Consider the following 16713-nt stretch of genomic DNA (forward strand, 5'->3'; position numbering starts at 1 on the left):
CTATAACATCATGTACCAGCCCGACTTCTACGCTGTAATAGGGGATATCCCAGCTCAGCCCACCTAACTTCGGGGTTTTCAACCCCTATTTACCACCAACTTGTCTTAGAGCGGAAGGAGCTCAGTTCTAAAAATAGAAATGGACTTTAGTATGGTTGAGTATCGTCTCCAAGTCAAGTGCAAATCCGTTCGTCAGTTTCTTGGTCCTTATGTGCGTGCATGGTGCGGTTCGCATTTATACATTTCATGTCGTGATCAGCCGTCTTTGTCCTCTTTCTGTCTTTTTGTTATGGCTTGGGCAGGTTCTACCGTTTGTGGCCAAAACAACTATCGTATTCATTCTGCCGAGTTTCCATCTTCGTGTTTCAAGTCGTGTCAGAGTAGTATCTTGGGGGGGTATCTAAAAGCGCCGCTTGGGCGCTCAGAAGCCAGGGGTTTGAAAATAGCTGAAATGCATGTTGATCTAACCCTTTGGTTCCATTGGCTGCAATCCTCATTGATCTTCGCTGCACTCCGCACGCCTTCAGATTTTGGACTCAGCCAATCAATCCTCACTGACTCCTTTCAAGTCAGCGCCCCGCACATAAGAGAACTTTGGCATCTCTACAGGCCGGAAACCGCGAGTTCTTGACCTCTTTCCATCTTCACTTGACTGATCTGGCTGCTGGCACCTTCGGAGACGATTCCACACTATCCTGAAATGAATAACTCTCGAGACGGGCCCACTCGAGAAGTGTGGGAAGAAAATAAGGAGGCGATTCGAAAACTGTGTCTCGAAAGAAATCCGGCGAATGGTAAAAAGCTGACGCACAAAGAAGTACTCAAGCAGATCGAAGGCCTAGGGATATTTGCCACGTTTGCAACCCCAAAATTCAAGTCACTCGTTCGTAATGCTGATAGGTTCTAACCAGCCCAGCTCAGCTCCAACGTCGCCTTAAGTTGTGGAACTTCCGACACAATGTTCCGGCAAGTGCTTGGATATATATAGACCACCGAATTACCAAGAGAAAACAGTTGGAAGGAAAAGACAGCGAGGTTTTCGTTTCTGGTGTCAAATTCTCCTCGAAAGAAGTTCAAAGAAAGACAACGCGAAACCGACCGATGTCTATAGTTCATAAATACTACAAGCGTAAGCTCACCGGTACCACTGAAGGGACAAACGGCCATCATCTTACTGTTTTTAGCACCGAGCCCGAGAACGCCAGAGGGACTCCCCTTGTCTATTGAGACGCCCGAAGGACTCTCTCCAGCATTGTCTTTGGCAAAGCCACTACCTTGGCGCCAATTTCAGGTTCTGCTTCCAAAATGTGAGATTTTCCGATCCGCTGGCCCGACACCACAGAGGCTAATGGATGAAAGTCATTCCACCAACCGCTACAGTCTGTTCAAGATCAATTCCCAGCCTTTTAGTCTCTCGTTTCAGCATCGACTGGGTCTCCGTCGCTGGTGCTCCGAGAAAGGCTGCAAGTCTTTCTGAGCTAGCCATGCAACTACCCCAAATAATGCCCGACTTTGAGCAAGATGACAAGATAAGACGGCAGACGTTCTTCGAACAAGTGAGCCGATCAAAAGGCGAGTTTGACTATGCTGTCCAAGTCTTCTTTTTCTCGTCTCAAACAATTACTATGTCCCTGACGTGAAGAAGGACTGGGACGTGGTGAAAGACATGCTACGACCTATGACTACTTCAAGCCTGGCCCCTTCCTATCTTGCACTGCACAAAAGCACAACCATGTCAACGATCCTAGAAAAGCTCTTTCAACATGCGGTTCTCTGGACAGCAAAAGGTGACGATGATTCTCTAGAGTTCGTCAAATGGTTACTGGATTGTGGCCAAGATCCAAATCAGAATGCAGACTATCACTACCCAGATGCCGGCATTTGCTATCCACTTTTGGTGGCAGTTTCGAGTCAGAAGGTACATCTGGTGCGGGTTCTCCTGGAGTACGGAGCAGATGCAAATGGGGGACCACTAGGGAGGGACTTGAGCCCTCTTGCGGCCGCCTGCAGCTTGCGCCGTCCTGAAGCAGTACAGGAGTTGGTTGAACTGTTATTGTCGAATGGTGCGCTTCCAAATGAGCCAGACGAAGCAGATGGGGCCAAATCAAAGCCTGCACTACATTGTGCCATAGGAAGTGGCTATGTTGGGATTGCCGTCTTGCTTCTTAGGCATGGTGCAAGCATGCATTGTTGGTATCGGATTGACGATGTTGACGAAGACATGCAGTATGGCTCAACAGCTTTGAGCGAGGCGGCAGGTTTTCAACCAAGGGTCAAAACCTCCCCCGAACTCGGTGCCCAACACGCACTTGGTCTGGTTTTGTTCCTCCTCAGCTGGTCCAATTCATTCTGCGACTCTAGCCAAGGCCCAGGCCTAGACCCGTCGACGGTAACTGCCGACGTTTTGATTGCCGCAGCGTCCTCTGGCAACAGTGCCGTGCTCAAGTTCTTTTCTGATAACGGTATTTCTATGGATCAAGACAATCATTTCGGCCTCACTCCTCTCTGCGCGGCAGCCTTTCATGGGCATTACTCCGTCTGCGCCCTTCTTCTCCAACTAGGGGTATCAGTAATACCTACATGTCCTGCGGTTCCTTCAGCGCTGCATCTTGCTGCATTTCACGGCTCGCTTAAGATTGTAACGTTACTCACTCAGCATGGCGCTCCCGCAAGTACAAGGTTGGACCCTCTGTCTCCACACTACGATCACTCTGTCAGCATCTTTTGCTGCGACGAAATAGCTACCGTGTCGAAGGATCATCAGACACCATTGCTATCGACGTTAAGTGAAGGAAAGCTTGCTTGCGCCATGCATTTGATCAGAATGGGAGTCGCTATGAATAGTCAAGAATTCTTTCTCATCCTCAAGACCAAAAGCCTGCCACTCATAAATGCGGCGCTGGAGGCAGGCGCAGACCCCAACGAGCGAAATAGCCAGGGTATCTCTGCTTTGCAATTTGCTGTCGTGGATGGACAACTCTCTATTATACAGTCACTGCTGGCCCATGGGGCTGAGCTTCGCAGAGGGGAGCTTGCACATGCATTCAAACTCGGTGATTACACACTGATACAAACTCTTTTGGAAGCCGGTGCCATTGCCGAGCCGTCTCCTAGCGGAGAGACATTTCTGGAATCTGCAATTTGCTGCCCAAAGAGAGATGTGGTCAGCCTCGCCATGATGATCGATCCCACTTTTGACGGAGGTGCTCTTTGTTCAGCTGCCTTCAAGGCGACTCGAGATGGAGATTACAGCGTTGTTGAGGTGCTGCTTGGCCGTCGGCCATCGAATAAACTCTGCGACTCTCTTGAGGCTGCTGCAATATCTATTGCAGCGCTATACGGCAGCTCAGCTTTGGTGCACATTTTGACCGCAGGGCTTCCGGCAGTTACCGGCCAGTGCAAGATACCGGCTCGACGAGGGCGAGTATCGACACAGGTTGATCATTTCACAAAACTGAACTGGATCCCTGCATCACGGCCGACACCGCACGACGCCAAAGGGGTACTATTTTGGAGAGATTCTGAATTCATTACGGCTTCACCCCTACTTGCTGCTGTACAGCGTGGAGAGGAGGGCATCATGCAACGACTGCTTGAACTCAGTTACCCGCTGGATGATATTACGGTCTCGTACGCGATTTTTTCGCATTCTGAATTCTTGCCGGAACTTTTACGACATTACCCGGCAACGACTCATTTCACTGGTAATTCTTTCGCAATGGACCCTGCATATTGGGCCGTCGAAGTCGGCAGTATCTCTGCCCTTCGTTTGCTCCAGTCGGCGGGTCGGGACATTTGCATGACTCGAGCACAAGGACCCTGGTTCCAAAAGCGCACAGTTTTTCAACTCGCAGTTGAGAAAGGGCAAACAGAGATATTTGATATCTTGGTGGAAGCAGGAGCGAATGTTGATGAGCCAGCGGGTGATTGGAAGGGTGCAACGGCGTTGCAGCTAGCCGCACGGAAGGGCGATCTTAGCATTGCAAGACGACTTCTTGCTCTCGGGGCAAATGTCGGTGCTCCCGGTTTTGGCTGGCATGGATCGACCGCTTTAATACAAGCGGCGTCACACGGACGAACTGAAATGCTCCAACTGCTTCTAAATCATTGCGATAGGACCAGAGACAACTGGAAAACAGAGATGCTCCTGGCTGGTGCTAACGCAGCGTTCGTGGGCCACTATGCCATCCTCGATATCTTGAGAAGCGAAGAAACATGGGGCATGGTCGAGGAAAAGAAATTGGAGATGATGGTAAAGAATATGACGCTGAAGGTCGATTGGGAAGTCCAGCTTGACTGAGAGGTTGTGTCAATATATTTAGTTTGAAGAAAATTCCGTAGTTGCTCATGTTTCTATATTACCTGTCTAGGACCAATTCTATGACAGTTATGTTTACTGCAATCGGTGAACAGAAGATCATCGGAGGTATCACAATTAAAGCAGTAAGTGCAAGAATTCTGTCTTAACTATCATGAAATTAACTCTCGTGAGTTTGACGTTCATGCGTTCAAAGCTCTTGGAGTTGACGCAATTGTTGCAGTAAAGCTCCAGACTTGTCAGTAAGACGGGTTAGAAGAGCGATCATTCCCAACTCACAAGGCTTGAGTCAAGGAATTGCCATGGTGGCTTGTCGGGTTGGAGATGGCGAGTGGACGCATGGTGGGTATGATGAGATTGACGTAAGTTTTGGTGCGAGTTCGAAAGGAAGATAACGACGAGCACTAGCAGTAATTGGGAGGGGGTAGATTCTTATACTTGCTTCAGCAACGAAGAACTGGGTCTAAACAAACGTCCATGTGTCCCCCATTGGTATGATTTTACTGCCTCCCTCCTGCCGTCAAATCTAACGAGGCAGTGAACGCGGGCCTAGTCTATGGACTGCCTCATGAGGCCGATAACGCTTCTAATCCTGACGATTCCATTGGCAAGGTAAAGTCCCTGACGACCCTAAGGTTAGCCCGAGATACACCTATTCATCGCTCGTAGTCATGCGCAAATCATAATCTCGTGTAAGATGAGCGGAGTCTAGGCCCAAGCAGCTGGCTGTTTCTGCTCGCCTACTTGACTCTGACGATGTCGCCAAACTCGGCTAACTGCATGCTGACTATCCCTGGCCCGCGAATTTTCTGGCCACCCAGAATACTAATAGCAATAGCGCATTGCCATCGCCTGGATAACCGAGGATAAGGTCGTGGCTAAGGCCGAGAGTAAACGTAGAGCGAACTATATCTCGTCTTACTTTGCCTCTCTACGGTCTCGTATGAGATAGCTTCTTTCCACGTCTGATCCCTATGATTCATGTAATATCTTCAATATCTTTGGTGTCTTTAGGCTTAAAATCTGAGTTATATTACCATGCGAGACGGATCAAGAGATTTAGGAAACGTGAGCTCAGCCCTTACGCAATGAAACCACATGAACCAGGAGAGCCCCAAAATTGCTGTTGTTGGCATTCATGATCGCTACCAGCCATGGATTCGGTGACGAGGGCGCTGGATCATTTCGGTCTTGTTGTCCAATGTAACATATGTCAACCTCGCAGCTAGCTGCACACAAAAGGACTCTGGTGACTGATTGGATGGTGCGATTCTGGAATAGTTGTAGGAGAGGGTGCTTTAGACAGTGGTCAAAGAGCCTAAGGAGGTGATGTTCCCATTCTATATCCACCTAAGAGCCCGTTTTGCGCTTCTTCATGGGATGATGTACACTCCAGTGAGTCCTCAGCGCTGTATCCAAGCCATTGTCGCAAAGGTTCATCGCTCTGCCATGATGCATGTGGATGCTCTCCCCTATGATGGCAGGGAGCTCGGGCCACTGACTGCCGAGATGTGTGACCGTGTCACGTGATTATCTCTTATTAATTCAATCTTATCTTATCAAGGAAGTGTTGGTTAGGCACGCTCGTTTGGTGAACTTCTGCTAGAGATTGTCAAAGTCTAACATATTGAGAATAACCCAAGAGAGTATTTTTCCCTTGAAGAGAAAGCAAAAACCAGATGATAAATATCTCGTGGATGGCATCGACTTTACTTTTACCCGAGATATTATGAAAAGATTGGGTGTAACCCATCCTGTCGACGGAGATTCTGTCCGGCTGAGCTACCCTAGATATACCGATCTCGGCCCCAGGGACGAAGCTGCTGCTAATTTCTGGTGTGAATTGGTGGTGACGATGAGCTTACTTTGTGTTGTGAAGAGATCTCAGTTTCTCACTGATCGGTGTCTTGGCCGGACCTATGATGAATGCTCGTGCGCCTTCGGACACATCTCGTCGTGGAACTTCGCTTTGCCAGCTGACCATTGCTTCTAGCAGTGGGAGCCCAACCGTGCCGCCATGCGGACTTATCCCTAAGGTAGACAAGCTCAAATCGTTTCTCTAAGCTCAACGTTATTCGACCCTCACAGGAGGGGTATGCGATCCCAAAAATGGGCCTGCTCAGGCACCTCAGCCCAAGCTCAGCACAAGCTTAGGGCGGCAGGAGCTCAGCTCTAGAAACGGAAATTGATTTTAGTATGCTTAAGTTTCGTCTCCGGGTTATCTGGTATTGAAATCCACCACCTATTGATGGCAACATATCAAGCCTTCGGCGTCCCTGAACTCCAAAAAAATCTACTTTTGACTGCTGGATTCTCGTCCATATCTCCCTTAATGTAGTCCCGAAACCAGTCTATCAACCCTGGGTCCTCCAGCTCCTGTCCCCTGGGGAACGGCGTACGGTTGACGAAGTTACTGCCCCTCTGACCAAGTTCGCCTCCACGCAGATCGGCCAGCCAGACTCGGCACTTCCCTGATTTGCGGCTGCTGGCCATCTTGTCGCGCAGTATATCGAGGATATTTACCCAGCTGCCGCTTTGCAAGTTGATCGATATGAGTCCGATGTACTCGACGTTTGAACCTAGAGCTTTGCAGAAGTGTTCAAGCTCCTCATAATTTAGACTTAAAGTGTTGATGCTGACGTGCTTGATTCGTGGCCAGTTGATGTTTGCCAGGACAGCTGGCATGTGTGGTACTCTTATTGTGGTATGGCCAGTGCCGTCGGTTAGACCAAAGGGGCTGATTGTAACATTGACATGTTCAAGCTGTTGACTTGAAAGCACCGAGTTGACGTATCTTTCATTGTAGACCTCGTCCCCGAGGTAGAGGAACTTTCCTCGCGCAGGGCGGCCACCCCATTCAACCTGGAAAACTTCAAGATGCTGGCATGCTGCCGACAGTTCTCCCCATGCTGGAGAATCGAGACTCTCGTCCTCGCCGGGACACAGTGTGGAGTAGCTGTTGAATTCAGGCAGATGGTTGACCGCCAGGTGCCTCAGCACCACTCCAGCCTCGTGCATGGCTATGGGGAGTTCGGAAAGAATCTTTACCTGATGGAGCATGACGGGGGTCCTCATGGTGTGCATCATCTCACTCCAGGTATTTGCTGCAGGCATAAACTTGGCGAGTTCCGCCTTGTCTGTGAGAATCTTGTAGGCGTCGTGCCGGTTCCATAATCCGTCGGGGTCGAAACTGTTGTGCACCTTCAGGGCGAGGGGTCGGTGCAGTCGCGAGGCCAGCGATGACAGAGTTTTGACAAAGGTCCGAGATTGGATCAAGTCGTGTTGGGATTTTTGAAGTTTGACGTATTCTTTGTGGCCTTTGCAGAAAATTCTCCAGAATTCGCGTGCTGCCTTGTCTGGTTGGTACGTTCCCTTTGGCTCAAAGATTCGGCCATCCTCTTCCTCATTCAAAGGCAAGTAGCCCGGCTCTGCCATGGACCAGAGAAAATAATCCCACGCATCGTATATCTCCTGGTAATTACCTGTTCGAAGATGATCAGGTCTAGATTCTAGATCCTGCTCATTGGTACCGCCGATGGGCCAATCCACGGTTCGATTCATCCGGCCAAGATGTTCCATCCTGACTATGGCGAACCGCCTGAAACTCTCTGCTAACTCGATGGGGCGGTACTCGAGTGACACCTGGATGCCCATGACACCACTGGCGATGTATGGGTTCTCGAGGAGAATCTCGGCGCGATCCAGAGATTCTTGTTCGATTTTCAGATTGAGAAATGGGCAGAGGAGTGGTGAAGCGAGTGTGTTGAAGAGACGGCAGACTTGACGCGCATTGTATATTGTGAGAAGTGGCTCACTTGCATTCGACACGGACTGGACTTTGGAGGGCCAGTAGATGATGCTGTTGTCCCTAACCTCAATGTCTTGGTGCTGGAGGTAGCCGAATATTTGGACAAGGATCTCCCTGGGTAAATCAAGAATACCGAGGCGTCTCAAGGTGTCGCGTGAAAGATGCATAGCTTTCCCCCTCAGGGCCTCGCGGTCACGATCAACCCGCCAGATCGCATCTCGGCAAGCAGCGTCGATCTGTTCTTCCGTTGCGTAGTCTCCATTGCTGTTCCCGTCAAAGTATTGCCACCAAATGTCGTCGTATCCCTCAAGCCTTGACTTGGTGAGTCTCCGATCTATGTCGTCGAGGCGACATAATTCGCGGTAAATGGCTTCAAGTGAGCCCAAGGAGTCTGGATCAGGGCACTCCTCGGGCGGCAATTTGATCGTCGAGATGCGGTGCTCTTCCATGACGATAAAGTTCAAGGACAGAATAGTTCCGAGTAAGAGATGGGACTGTTGGAAATACCTAGGATGTATGATTGACAATCGTGTCAGCTTACGCGGGCTGACTCGACGGAAATGAAAGCTCCACCTCGGCTGTTGTTGCCTGTTGATTCCTGGTTTATGTAATACTTGTGGAACGAGCATTGACAGCCAAGAATGCATGGGATTTGGTCTCTTAATTTCGGCGTGTAAATGCATCCCCTATACCTCCAAACCTACGTTAGGGGAAGACCTGCCCAAAGTGAACGCACTCGGCGCAGTAGAGCTCCAGTCCTCATCCCATCTCAACCAAAACAGCACTTTCAATTAACTGAGCGAGAGATGGACCCAGAATGCCTTGTGTTACTGAGTGGTTGGGCTGCTCAGGGGCCAACCAGCCTGAGCAAACCCACGCTTCATTTCTAACTCCTACCGCAGCCTTTCTTCTCGAGACCATCACTAGAGTTCCGTAGTCAATTTGATACCAACTCTGTGTAGCCGGGAATCATGACTGAGAGCCAATTTGTCACGACAGACAAGCGGCTGTCCTCACTTAATGAGCATGGACTTTGCCTCCCCTCCCTCGACGGCGGAGAGTCAACGCTAGTGAAGACGCTCATGTATTCAGCCGTGCCGTCGAATGACCGCGCCCTCGATCAAGGACACGTTTCTTTCACGACTTTGTGTGGATTAATTCTTTCCCCGGTCTGGTCAGAGCATCATTTTCCGCCTCATAGTTAAGAACACCGAGACTGGGCTTCTGACACACGATTTTTTGGAAGGATAGACTTAGACAGCATTTAGACGCATACATATTCATTCTTCTTCGTCCCTAAGAGCTTGGCCGGCTTGAATATTCAGCCTTTCACGACACGTGAAAGACCTACTAAGTATCCTTAGTATTTGGTAGGCTGGCATGATTTTAATAATAGCTACCTACCAGTGAATCGTCTCGAAGTTCAATGATTGGTATCTGGCCGGCCCTCACACATGTTGCGATAGAAATCGGTGCTACCATATGATGCCAGGTTTAATCAGATGGAGGATTCTCACAAACGCCGTGATCCTGGCTGCTCATGTCTAGGTCATCCGGGGATTGACTCCTTTTGATAGGGTGGAGCCGCTATTCAAATGAATTGCACTGCAAATTTAACCCAACCCAAGAGGCGATGGAGCCACGGCGCCCCACAATAAAATGTATCCTCCCGTCGCACGTGGAACGGAACCTGCGGCCACCGAGCCGGCGCTCTCTCCCGTGGGTCGTTCGCCGGTATGACTCGCTCATTTCCCGGGGGCCGACTTCATCCACCTCCGAAAGTTCTATCATACAAACATCACCATTCCTCGGGGGCCGACTTCCCCCTTCCCGAGTCCGCCGCATGCCTCTTCCTTACAGCCATCTCCCCCTCTGCATGTCCAACCCGTCCCAGTAAGCCATGGAGCCCGATACGTACAACGACAAGCCAGAAGCGTCACCGCAACACACCCTTCGACGAGCTGTAAGTCTTTTCCTCTTGGTAGGATCTAGTGCCACATTCATTGCAGCTAATCAATGTACTACAGTGTGACCCTTGTCGTGCCCGAAAAGTATGCAGTACAAGGCGTACTGGCACCCCGGATGCGTGCTGATGTTGCGTTGAACTAGATCCGCTGCAATAGAGAGGACCCGTGCTCTCGATGCATCACCACCAAGATTGAGTGCACCCATAGCGACACAGCGCCGAGAGAGAAACGCACGCGGATTCTCTTGACACCACAGTAGTGCGTCCCTTGCCTTACCACTCCCTCACATTTCCTCAACCAGCTTTCTGTGGCTCCTGACACTTATCTCCTGCCGTTGGTCACCAGCATCCTCTGATATACTCGACTTAGTGAGAAAAAGATTGATCGGATCGATGGCCAACTACAGGCAGTCATTGGTCTACTGCAAGATCTCAAGACGAACCCCTCACCTGGCAATCCTCAAAAAGCCCATCACGCGCCCACTGTGCAGTCTTGTGCCCCGAGTCCTGGAAACTACACTACCCCGTCGGCGTCTGCCGTCGTCGAGGGAGATTCCTCGCTTACCGCTCACTGCACCTTTGCAAATGACTTTGTGCAACAAGCCGCCGGGGCAGAGCCTCTCCAGAGCTCCGCCTTGGACATGCAGGAGACGTTGGAGGCGCTCTCTCGCGTCGTCGGTGCCTTGAAACAGCCGACTGTCGCCAACGAGATGGCCTATCCTCATGCCCGGCCGATCCAGCGTCCTAGCATTGGCGAACGCGAGTTGCCTCCCTTCCAAAATGCTCTCACGGTGATCCGCCTTGCCAAAGGTAGGTGTATCTCGCCTCGACATTCTGCTGCAATGCTATAGGCTCACACTTTCCGGGACCAGCTCAGCGCCTCGCAGGGTCAGGCTTCATTTACGAGTTTATCCTCATCAGGCAGTTTTCGGAAATATGCCTCAACGTCTACTTCTCCGAGGAGTATTCCGAGACAGACTTCATCATTGTCAACGCCGGCCTCCACTCTCTGTTTGGGGACTACAGCGACCAAGTCCCTGTGGAAGAGAAGGGCACTTATCTCAAATATGCCCATTTGTGCCGCGAGAACCTCGAGACAGCTCTTGCCAACCTGCCGCTGCAATTGCCTGCGACGACGGATTTCATTGTCGCGCTGCTCTTTGGTGTAAGTTGCCACCTCACTCCGGCCTGAAGATGAACACCGGTAGTAACTAGACCAAAAGGCCTGGCACGCAATCGAACTCTCGAAACCCTCCTTATCATGGACACTGTGCTCTAAGGCATCCGAGCTATGCCACACTTTGGGCTATCACCGAGCCACTTCGATGCAGACCGATGCACCAGACGAGATACAGTTCAAGAAATTCCTGTTTTGGAGCGTCTACTTTATCGAAAAATGCCTGTCCCTTCGTCTCGGTCGGCCATCAACAATGCCTGACTGGGATATTACCATAAGCCGGCCCTCAACAACTGATGCCCACCAGCACCCTGTTATGGCCTACTTTGTGTTATGGATCGAGTCCGCACGCTGCCAGGGGAACATCTATGAGCTTCTTTACAGCGCAGACTCTATGAAACAACCCGACGACGTAAGGCGAGCCCGGGTCGAGCTTCTCGTGTCTGACATGGCCAATCTTCAGAAGGCGACACAAGAGACCAATGTAAGCCAGCAGCTGTATCGTGGAATGTATTGGTCTTGCTGAAACTCGATACAGGAAAAATGGATCGAAATCTCAAAGAAGAACGCTGGAGAAGACTTAATGGACTTTTATTACATCTCGGATGATGTTCTACGTCTCTCACTCCTCACTCTGATCTATCGGGCGGCTCCTCGAGAATCTGGTACTTCAACAACTTTTAGCCGCTCCTGCTTGGACGCTGCGCGAGCCACCTTGGCGAGACACCAAGACTGCATGGCCGTCGTCAATAAATGCGGTGGTGCCTATTTGTCTACTTACGTTAACTGGTAAGCTCGAATCACTTGCTCACTGGCCTATGTTGAATACTAACCACTTGCTCATCTAGGACTCTACTGTTCTCCCCCTTTGTCCCCTTTATTGTCTTGTTTTGTCACATAATCGAAGCCCGAGACCAAACTGACCTTGACCGCCTCGGCGCATTCGTCACCTCGATCCAACCAGCTACAGACATATCCGATGCCGCCGCCAAGCTCCATCGCCTCTTCCACGTCCTCCACAGCGTCGCCCTCCGCTACTTCGAGCTCCACGCTTCCACGCCGGATGATGGTCAAGCGGAGGCTAGTGGCGAGATAAACAGATACCTGACGGCCTTGGGTATACCATCACAATTAGGACAGGGGCTGCAAAAGGGGTTTGTGCAAAGTATGGGCTCCGACTTTGCTCAAGGAGAGTTGGATATGGCCGGAGCGAATTCTGGAGATGGGCAGGGACTGATCAACCCCATAATGCGCATGGGAAACGGGGCAGAGTTGGAGCATTGGTTGCATAATAATCAGGCCATGTGGGAATTGATGGAGAAGCCTAATTTTCTGCCACCTCATTCAAGTTAGATGATGTCAAGCCAGGGTTGCTTGGTTGATCCATTCATCGTTCTTGGGCGCCACTTGACTGTTTATCATGTATTACTTTGATCGGTTACGTATGAAATGACGAAAAGCATCGGAAGGGACCCCGTGAGAATGGGTGGAGTTGTGAATTCCGCGAGGAAATAAGGTCAGTATTAGCAAAGAACGATGAGCACGGAATGCAAAAAATGGGTGTGACAATAGAAAATGCCTACCAAGGACAAGTCTATGGACTCCGGCCGGTGACGCTCCTGATACTTCGAGCGGAAAAGGTGCAACTTAGACAACGATAGCTATCCATGGTCTTATTTACTGAGTAGTTTTGTTTCCAGAATGCTTTCAGATGCCCAACCAATCTTTTCCCAATCCAGCCCAGAGCCATCTAGCGACGCCGACCACGGCGTCCTTGCTTTCGTCGAGTCGAGTCGGAGGGAGTAGGAGTGACGTCTTCGATGCGGCCGATCTTCATGCCGGCACGGGCAAGGGCACGGAGAGCAGCCTGACCACCGGGACCCGGAGTCATTCTGCCATTACCTATACGAGTACAACATTAGGTCATCTGTCTAGAAATTCGTTCAGGTCTGGGGAAAACCATACCGCCAGTCCCTCGAAGCTTGATGTGCAGAGCGTTAATGCCCTTCTCCTTGCATTTAGCGGCAGCATCCTGGGCGGCCAACATTGCGGCATAAGGGGAAGATTCATCTCGATCAGCCTTGACCTTCATGCCACCCGTGACACGCGCAATCGTCTCACGGCCGCTGGAAAACAAGTGTCAATCCTGGGATCTTGGCTTTTGGGAGTCACAACCCTTTGCTGGTCCCTCGATTTTGGAGATGGAACGAACCTCATGTCAGTGATGTGAACAAAGGTGTCGTTGAAAGAGGCAAAGATGCGGGCAACTCCGAATACAAGCTCTTGAGGTAAGAATTAGATCATGGCAAGACAAACACCACCACTGTTGATCATACCATTGTTAGCCGGGCCCAAGGACACAGTCTCTTTGGGCTCGGCCGTCTTCTTAGCAGCCACTTTCTTGGAAGACATTCCGTAGAGTGAAGCAATCCGGTTGTATAGTCTCGTTGGGTATTGGGATGAGAGACGTCCAGGAAGCCAAATTTGCATCGCTCGTTAATGAATTTATTCAACACGACACCAAGTCACATGGGAAAGATCGGTAACCTCTAGACTAAACCCTATCAAACTCGCCGTTATTTGATCGATGAAGTCGGCCTCCGAAGGAGTCAGGCCGTGGGCGGGATTATCGGTGGCCGCGAGTCCCGAGGCCGAACTCTATGCTACGGTCTAATATTGCAAGGTAGGTATCCCTAGGATGTGTTTTACCCGCCATGCGGCCTTGCGAAGGCCCTCTTTGGTCCAGAGGAGCCGTCACGGTGGGGGTGATGCTGACATCTAATTGCATGTTGGGAATGGTGAATGCAAGCATGCATCGTGGAGATGGAGATGCAAGAAGCGCACGGGTACCATGAAGGGGCTCGCAGTAATTCCACCGCTCTTCCTATCTACGAGAGGGGAACCGAAATTACCAATGATACATTCGTGTCTTTCGACTTGCTCATTCAACAACCGGTAGACAAGTTTCTCGTCTTTCAGATATGAGCTGTCCATTCAGTCCACACCCGTGTTACTATCCCTGCCCCAACCGAGCGCAGATGAGTGCTCACTTGGGCACATTTGCCAGCCTGCATTTTATAAATCTAGGACTTTCTTGCCAGGACTGACGTTGGATTCAGGACTTGGTGGCTTAGTCAACTCGACATGCACCCCATTTATTTGCCAGCTCATCGTCTGAGAATGACGATCATTTTGCTCCCCCTCATCAACTCCGGGTTTCTCATCTGTCGACGACAACCTACAAAAGCCCGCCTTTTTGCTCCGCTTAATCATTGTCAACCGGGTGAGTCAACCACGATCCGTGACTAAAGTAAATGAAACTTGAACTGAGTAGTTTAGAATCGAATCTGGAATAAAAATGAGCAATATTCTATCCAACCCGGACGTTGCGCCCAACGACGCGGCTGTTACACAAGAACAGCCCAGCCTAGGACCTCATGCTGATGTCCAAGGGTCTTCCAACCAACGGCAGCTACCTCCCAGCGCATCTCAGCAACCAGAAACGTCTCCTCCACCTAGTGGAGAGCTCAAGTACCTCATCGTCGAAGACAACATGGTAAACAGAAAGCTCATGGAGAAGCTATTGGGCAGGCTGGGGCTAGACGGGCAATTCCACATGACTACAAACGGTCAAGAAGGCATCGACGCCTACAAAAAGAACCCGCAGCAGTGCAGATTAATCTTTATGGATATCGCCATGCCCGTCAAGGGCGGCATGGAGGCGTCCAAGGAGATTCGGGACTACGAGCGTGAACATGGCCTTTCTCCTGCTGTCATCTTGGGCATGCATCCGCGGATGATCGCTGGACAATTTGACAGCCAGGTTGAGAGGTTCAAGAATGAGTTTGGGATGGATGGGGCGATTGAGAAGCCTGTTCGTACGGATGCACTCAAGTCTGCTATTGAGAAGTGGCCTGTATGAGTTGACGGCATTCAGAACTCTGTAGAGGCAATCGTTTGAGACCTTTTACATTCGTCGACTGTATCTACTGGTTTGAAATGAATCCCAAGCCTTTGGAAGGCATCGGCAGGTCTTCTGCAAGCGAACTCTTGTCATATCTCTTTCATCACTCTCATCTACACCTTTATTGCCACGCTCCGACTTGTATCGGCCGTCACCAACCAACATTTCATCTTTTTCAGTTAGCCTACCACACGCCCCGCGATCTGGATCACCTCAAAAGATGGCTTTTTCCGGCGACACTCGATAGTTTGCGCCCACTTTGCCGATCCCGCACTACCCCTGGATGGTGTTGGGGACTGGAACGTGAAGCATTCTGGCCATACACGCTATAGAAATAACCCTTTGTGGCACCGGGGTCTCCATGTGTGTCTCGGCCCCTGCCGGTTCCTGGATCATGTCCTTGGCAGGGCGAGACATCCCAAGGGCTGTGGTGCCGACCACCCGTATTACTCTTTGACAATTATTTGCAAGTTGACGGTTCCTGGATAGCCTTCAGGGCCAGTGGCGCGTGGTTCCTGAGTGGCGACTCCGAGCATGCCACCATCATCAAATCCCTGGCACGTTGGTATGCGTCAAGGAGTTAAAAGCAGGCCAAAGACATATAGATAGCGATCATCCGTCATTATTCGCCTCCTCTACTCTCATCAGCAACTTGTCCTTGAGCTTCTCCATACATATAAAACCCTGCCAAGAGTCCTCATCGAGGTCCTCAGCTCACACGCTTTGTCTCAAGCCAACATCACCACTCCACCATGATCTTCTCTCTTCAGCTCCTCACCATCACCCTTGCAGCCACTGTTGCTGCCCGTCCTGGAGACTGGGACAAAGGAAGAAAGCCGGGCCCCAACCCACCAAGCAGATCTACTACCACCATCGCCACAACCACCACAGCCGCCATCACTACAACTACAAAACCTCCCCAACCCTCATCACCAGCATCCAAATTCTTCCCCTTCTGGCCTTTCCGGGGCCCCAATAACAACAACAACAAATGCTGGAGTGACTTCAAAGATTGCCGTCGGAACCCTGACTCTGGGTCTGGAGCATGCGTGTCTACCTACGCCGCTTGCATCGGGACTCAAGCCAGTTCCCGCATGCCAGCCACATCTGTCACTTCAGCTCCGGGAGGAATGCCTACATTCAACCTGCCTCACCCTCTTCTTCCTCCGCTTTCACACCTTGGCAAGCATCATGGCCGCGTGAGGAAGTGTAACGAGGCTTATTGGGCTTGCCGTGCGCAGTCTGGAAGTCAGCAGTCGAACTGCTTTTCGGATCTCTCTACTTGCCTGGCAAAGATTGGTAGCTCAGCTACTTCTACTGGCGTGCCACCCAGCTCTACCGGTTCGGCTACTGTTTCGGCGACTGGCACCTCGGTGGTCGCTGCCAACCCTACCGGCCAAGACAACGACGACGACGATGATGATGATGACGATGACTCGTCGCCTTCCGGCGCCACTTAAGTGTCTTGATAAGTCGATGC

The 16713-nt window shown here is 50.8% G+C and overlaps 6 protein-coding genes across 6 annotated transcripts; 4 read left to right on the forward strand and 2 right to left on the reverse strand.

Annotated features, from left to right (window-relative positions):
- Positions 1 to 1732: 1732 nt before the first annotated feature.
- MRS44_014798 (uncharacterized protein) lies at positions 1733 to 4300 on the forward strand (the record flags this gene model as incomplete). Its single annotated transcript, XM_065618556.1, has 1 exon — positions 1733 to 4300. The coding sequence occupies one exon, from the start codon at positions 1733 to 1735 to the stop codon at positions 4298 to 4300; it is 2568 nt and encodes an 855-aa protein (XP_065474628.1).
- Positions 4301 to 6577: 2277 nt separating this feature from the next.
- MRS44_014799 (uncharacterized protein) lies at positions 6578 to 8575 on the reverse strand (the record flags this gene model as incomplete). Its single annotated transcript, XM_046282366.2, has 1 exon — positions 6578 to 8575. The coding sequence occupies one exon, from the start codon at positions 8573 to 8575 to the stop codon at positions 6578 to 6580; it is 1998 nt and encodes a 665-aa protein (XP_046127894.2).
- Positions 8576 to 10026: 1451 nt separating this feature from the next.
- MRS44_014800 (uncharacterized protein) lies at positions 10027 to 12622 on the forward strand (the record flags this gene model as incomplete). The annotated part of the gene is made up of 8 exons (XM_065618557.1): positions 10027 to 10089; positions 10154 to 10177; positions 10236 to 10351; positions 10463 to 10902; positions 10944 to 11257; positions 11316 to 11753; positions 11808 to 12058; positions 12118 to 12622. 8 exons carry the CDS (start codon positions 10027 to 10029, stop codon positions 12620 to 12622), a joined length of 2151 nt encoding a protein of 716 aa, XP_065474629.1.
- A 397-nt stretch (positions 12623 to 13019) lies between these two features.
- On the reverse strand, positions 13020 to 13681 carry MRS44_014801 (40S ribosomal protein uS11; the record flags this gene model as incomplete). The annotated part of the gene is made up of 4 exons (XM_046281546.2): positions 13020 to 13171; positions 13235 to 13395; positions 13482 to 13551; positions 13606 to 13681. The coding sequence occupies 4 exons, from the start codon at positions 13679 to 13681 to the stop codon at positions 13020 to 13022; spliced, it is 459 nt and encodes a 152-aa protein (XP_046127896.1).
- A 946-nt stretch (positions 13682 to 14627) lies between these two features.
- MRS44_014802 (uncharacterized protein) lies at positions 14628 to 15191 on the forward strand (the record flags this gene model as incomplete). Its single annotated transcript, XM_046280214.2, has 1 exon — positions 14628 to 15191. The coding sequence occupies one exon, from the start codon at positions 14628 to 14630 to the stop codon at positions 15189 to 15191; it is 564 nt and encodes a 187-aa protein (XP_046127897.2).
- A 794-nt stretch (positions 15192 to 15985) lies between these two features.
- MRS44_014803 (uncharacterized protein) lies at positions 15986 to 16693 on the forward strand (the record flags this gene model as incomplete). Its single annotated transcript, XM_046282367.2, has 1 exon — positions 15986 to 16693. One exon carries the CDS (start codon positions 15986 to 15988, stop codon positions 16691 to 16693), a length of 708 nt encoding a protein of 235 aa, XP_046127898.2.
- Between the last annotated feature and the right edge of the window lie 20 nt (positions 16694 to 16713).

Source organism: Fusarium solani, assembly GCF_023522795.1.
Source record: "Fusarium solani strain SB1 chromosome Unknown bctg00000010, whole genome shotgun sequence".
Lineage (NCBI taxonomy): Eukaryota > Fungi > Ascomycota > Sordariomycetes > Hypocreales > Nectriaceae > Fusarium > Fusarium solani.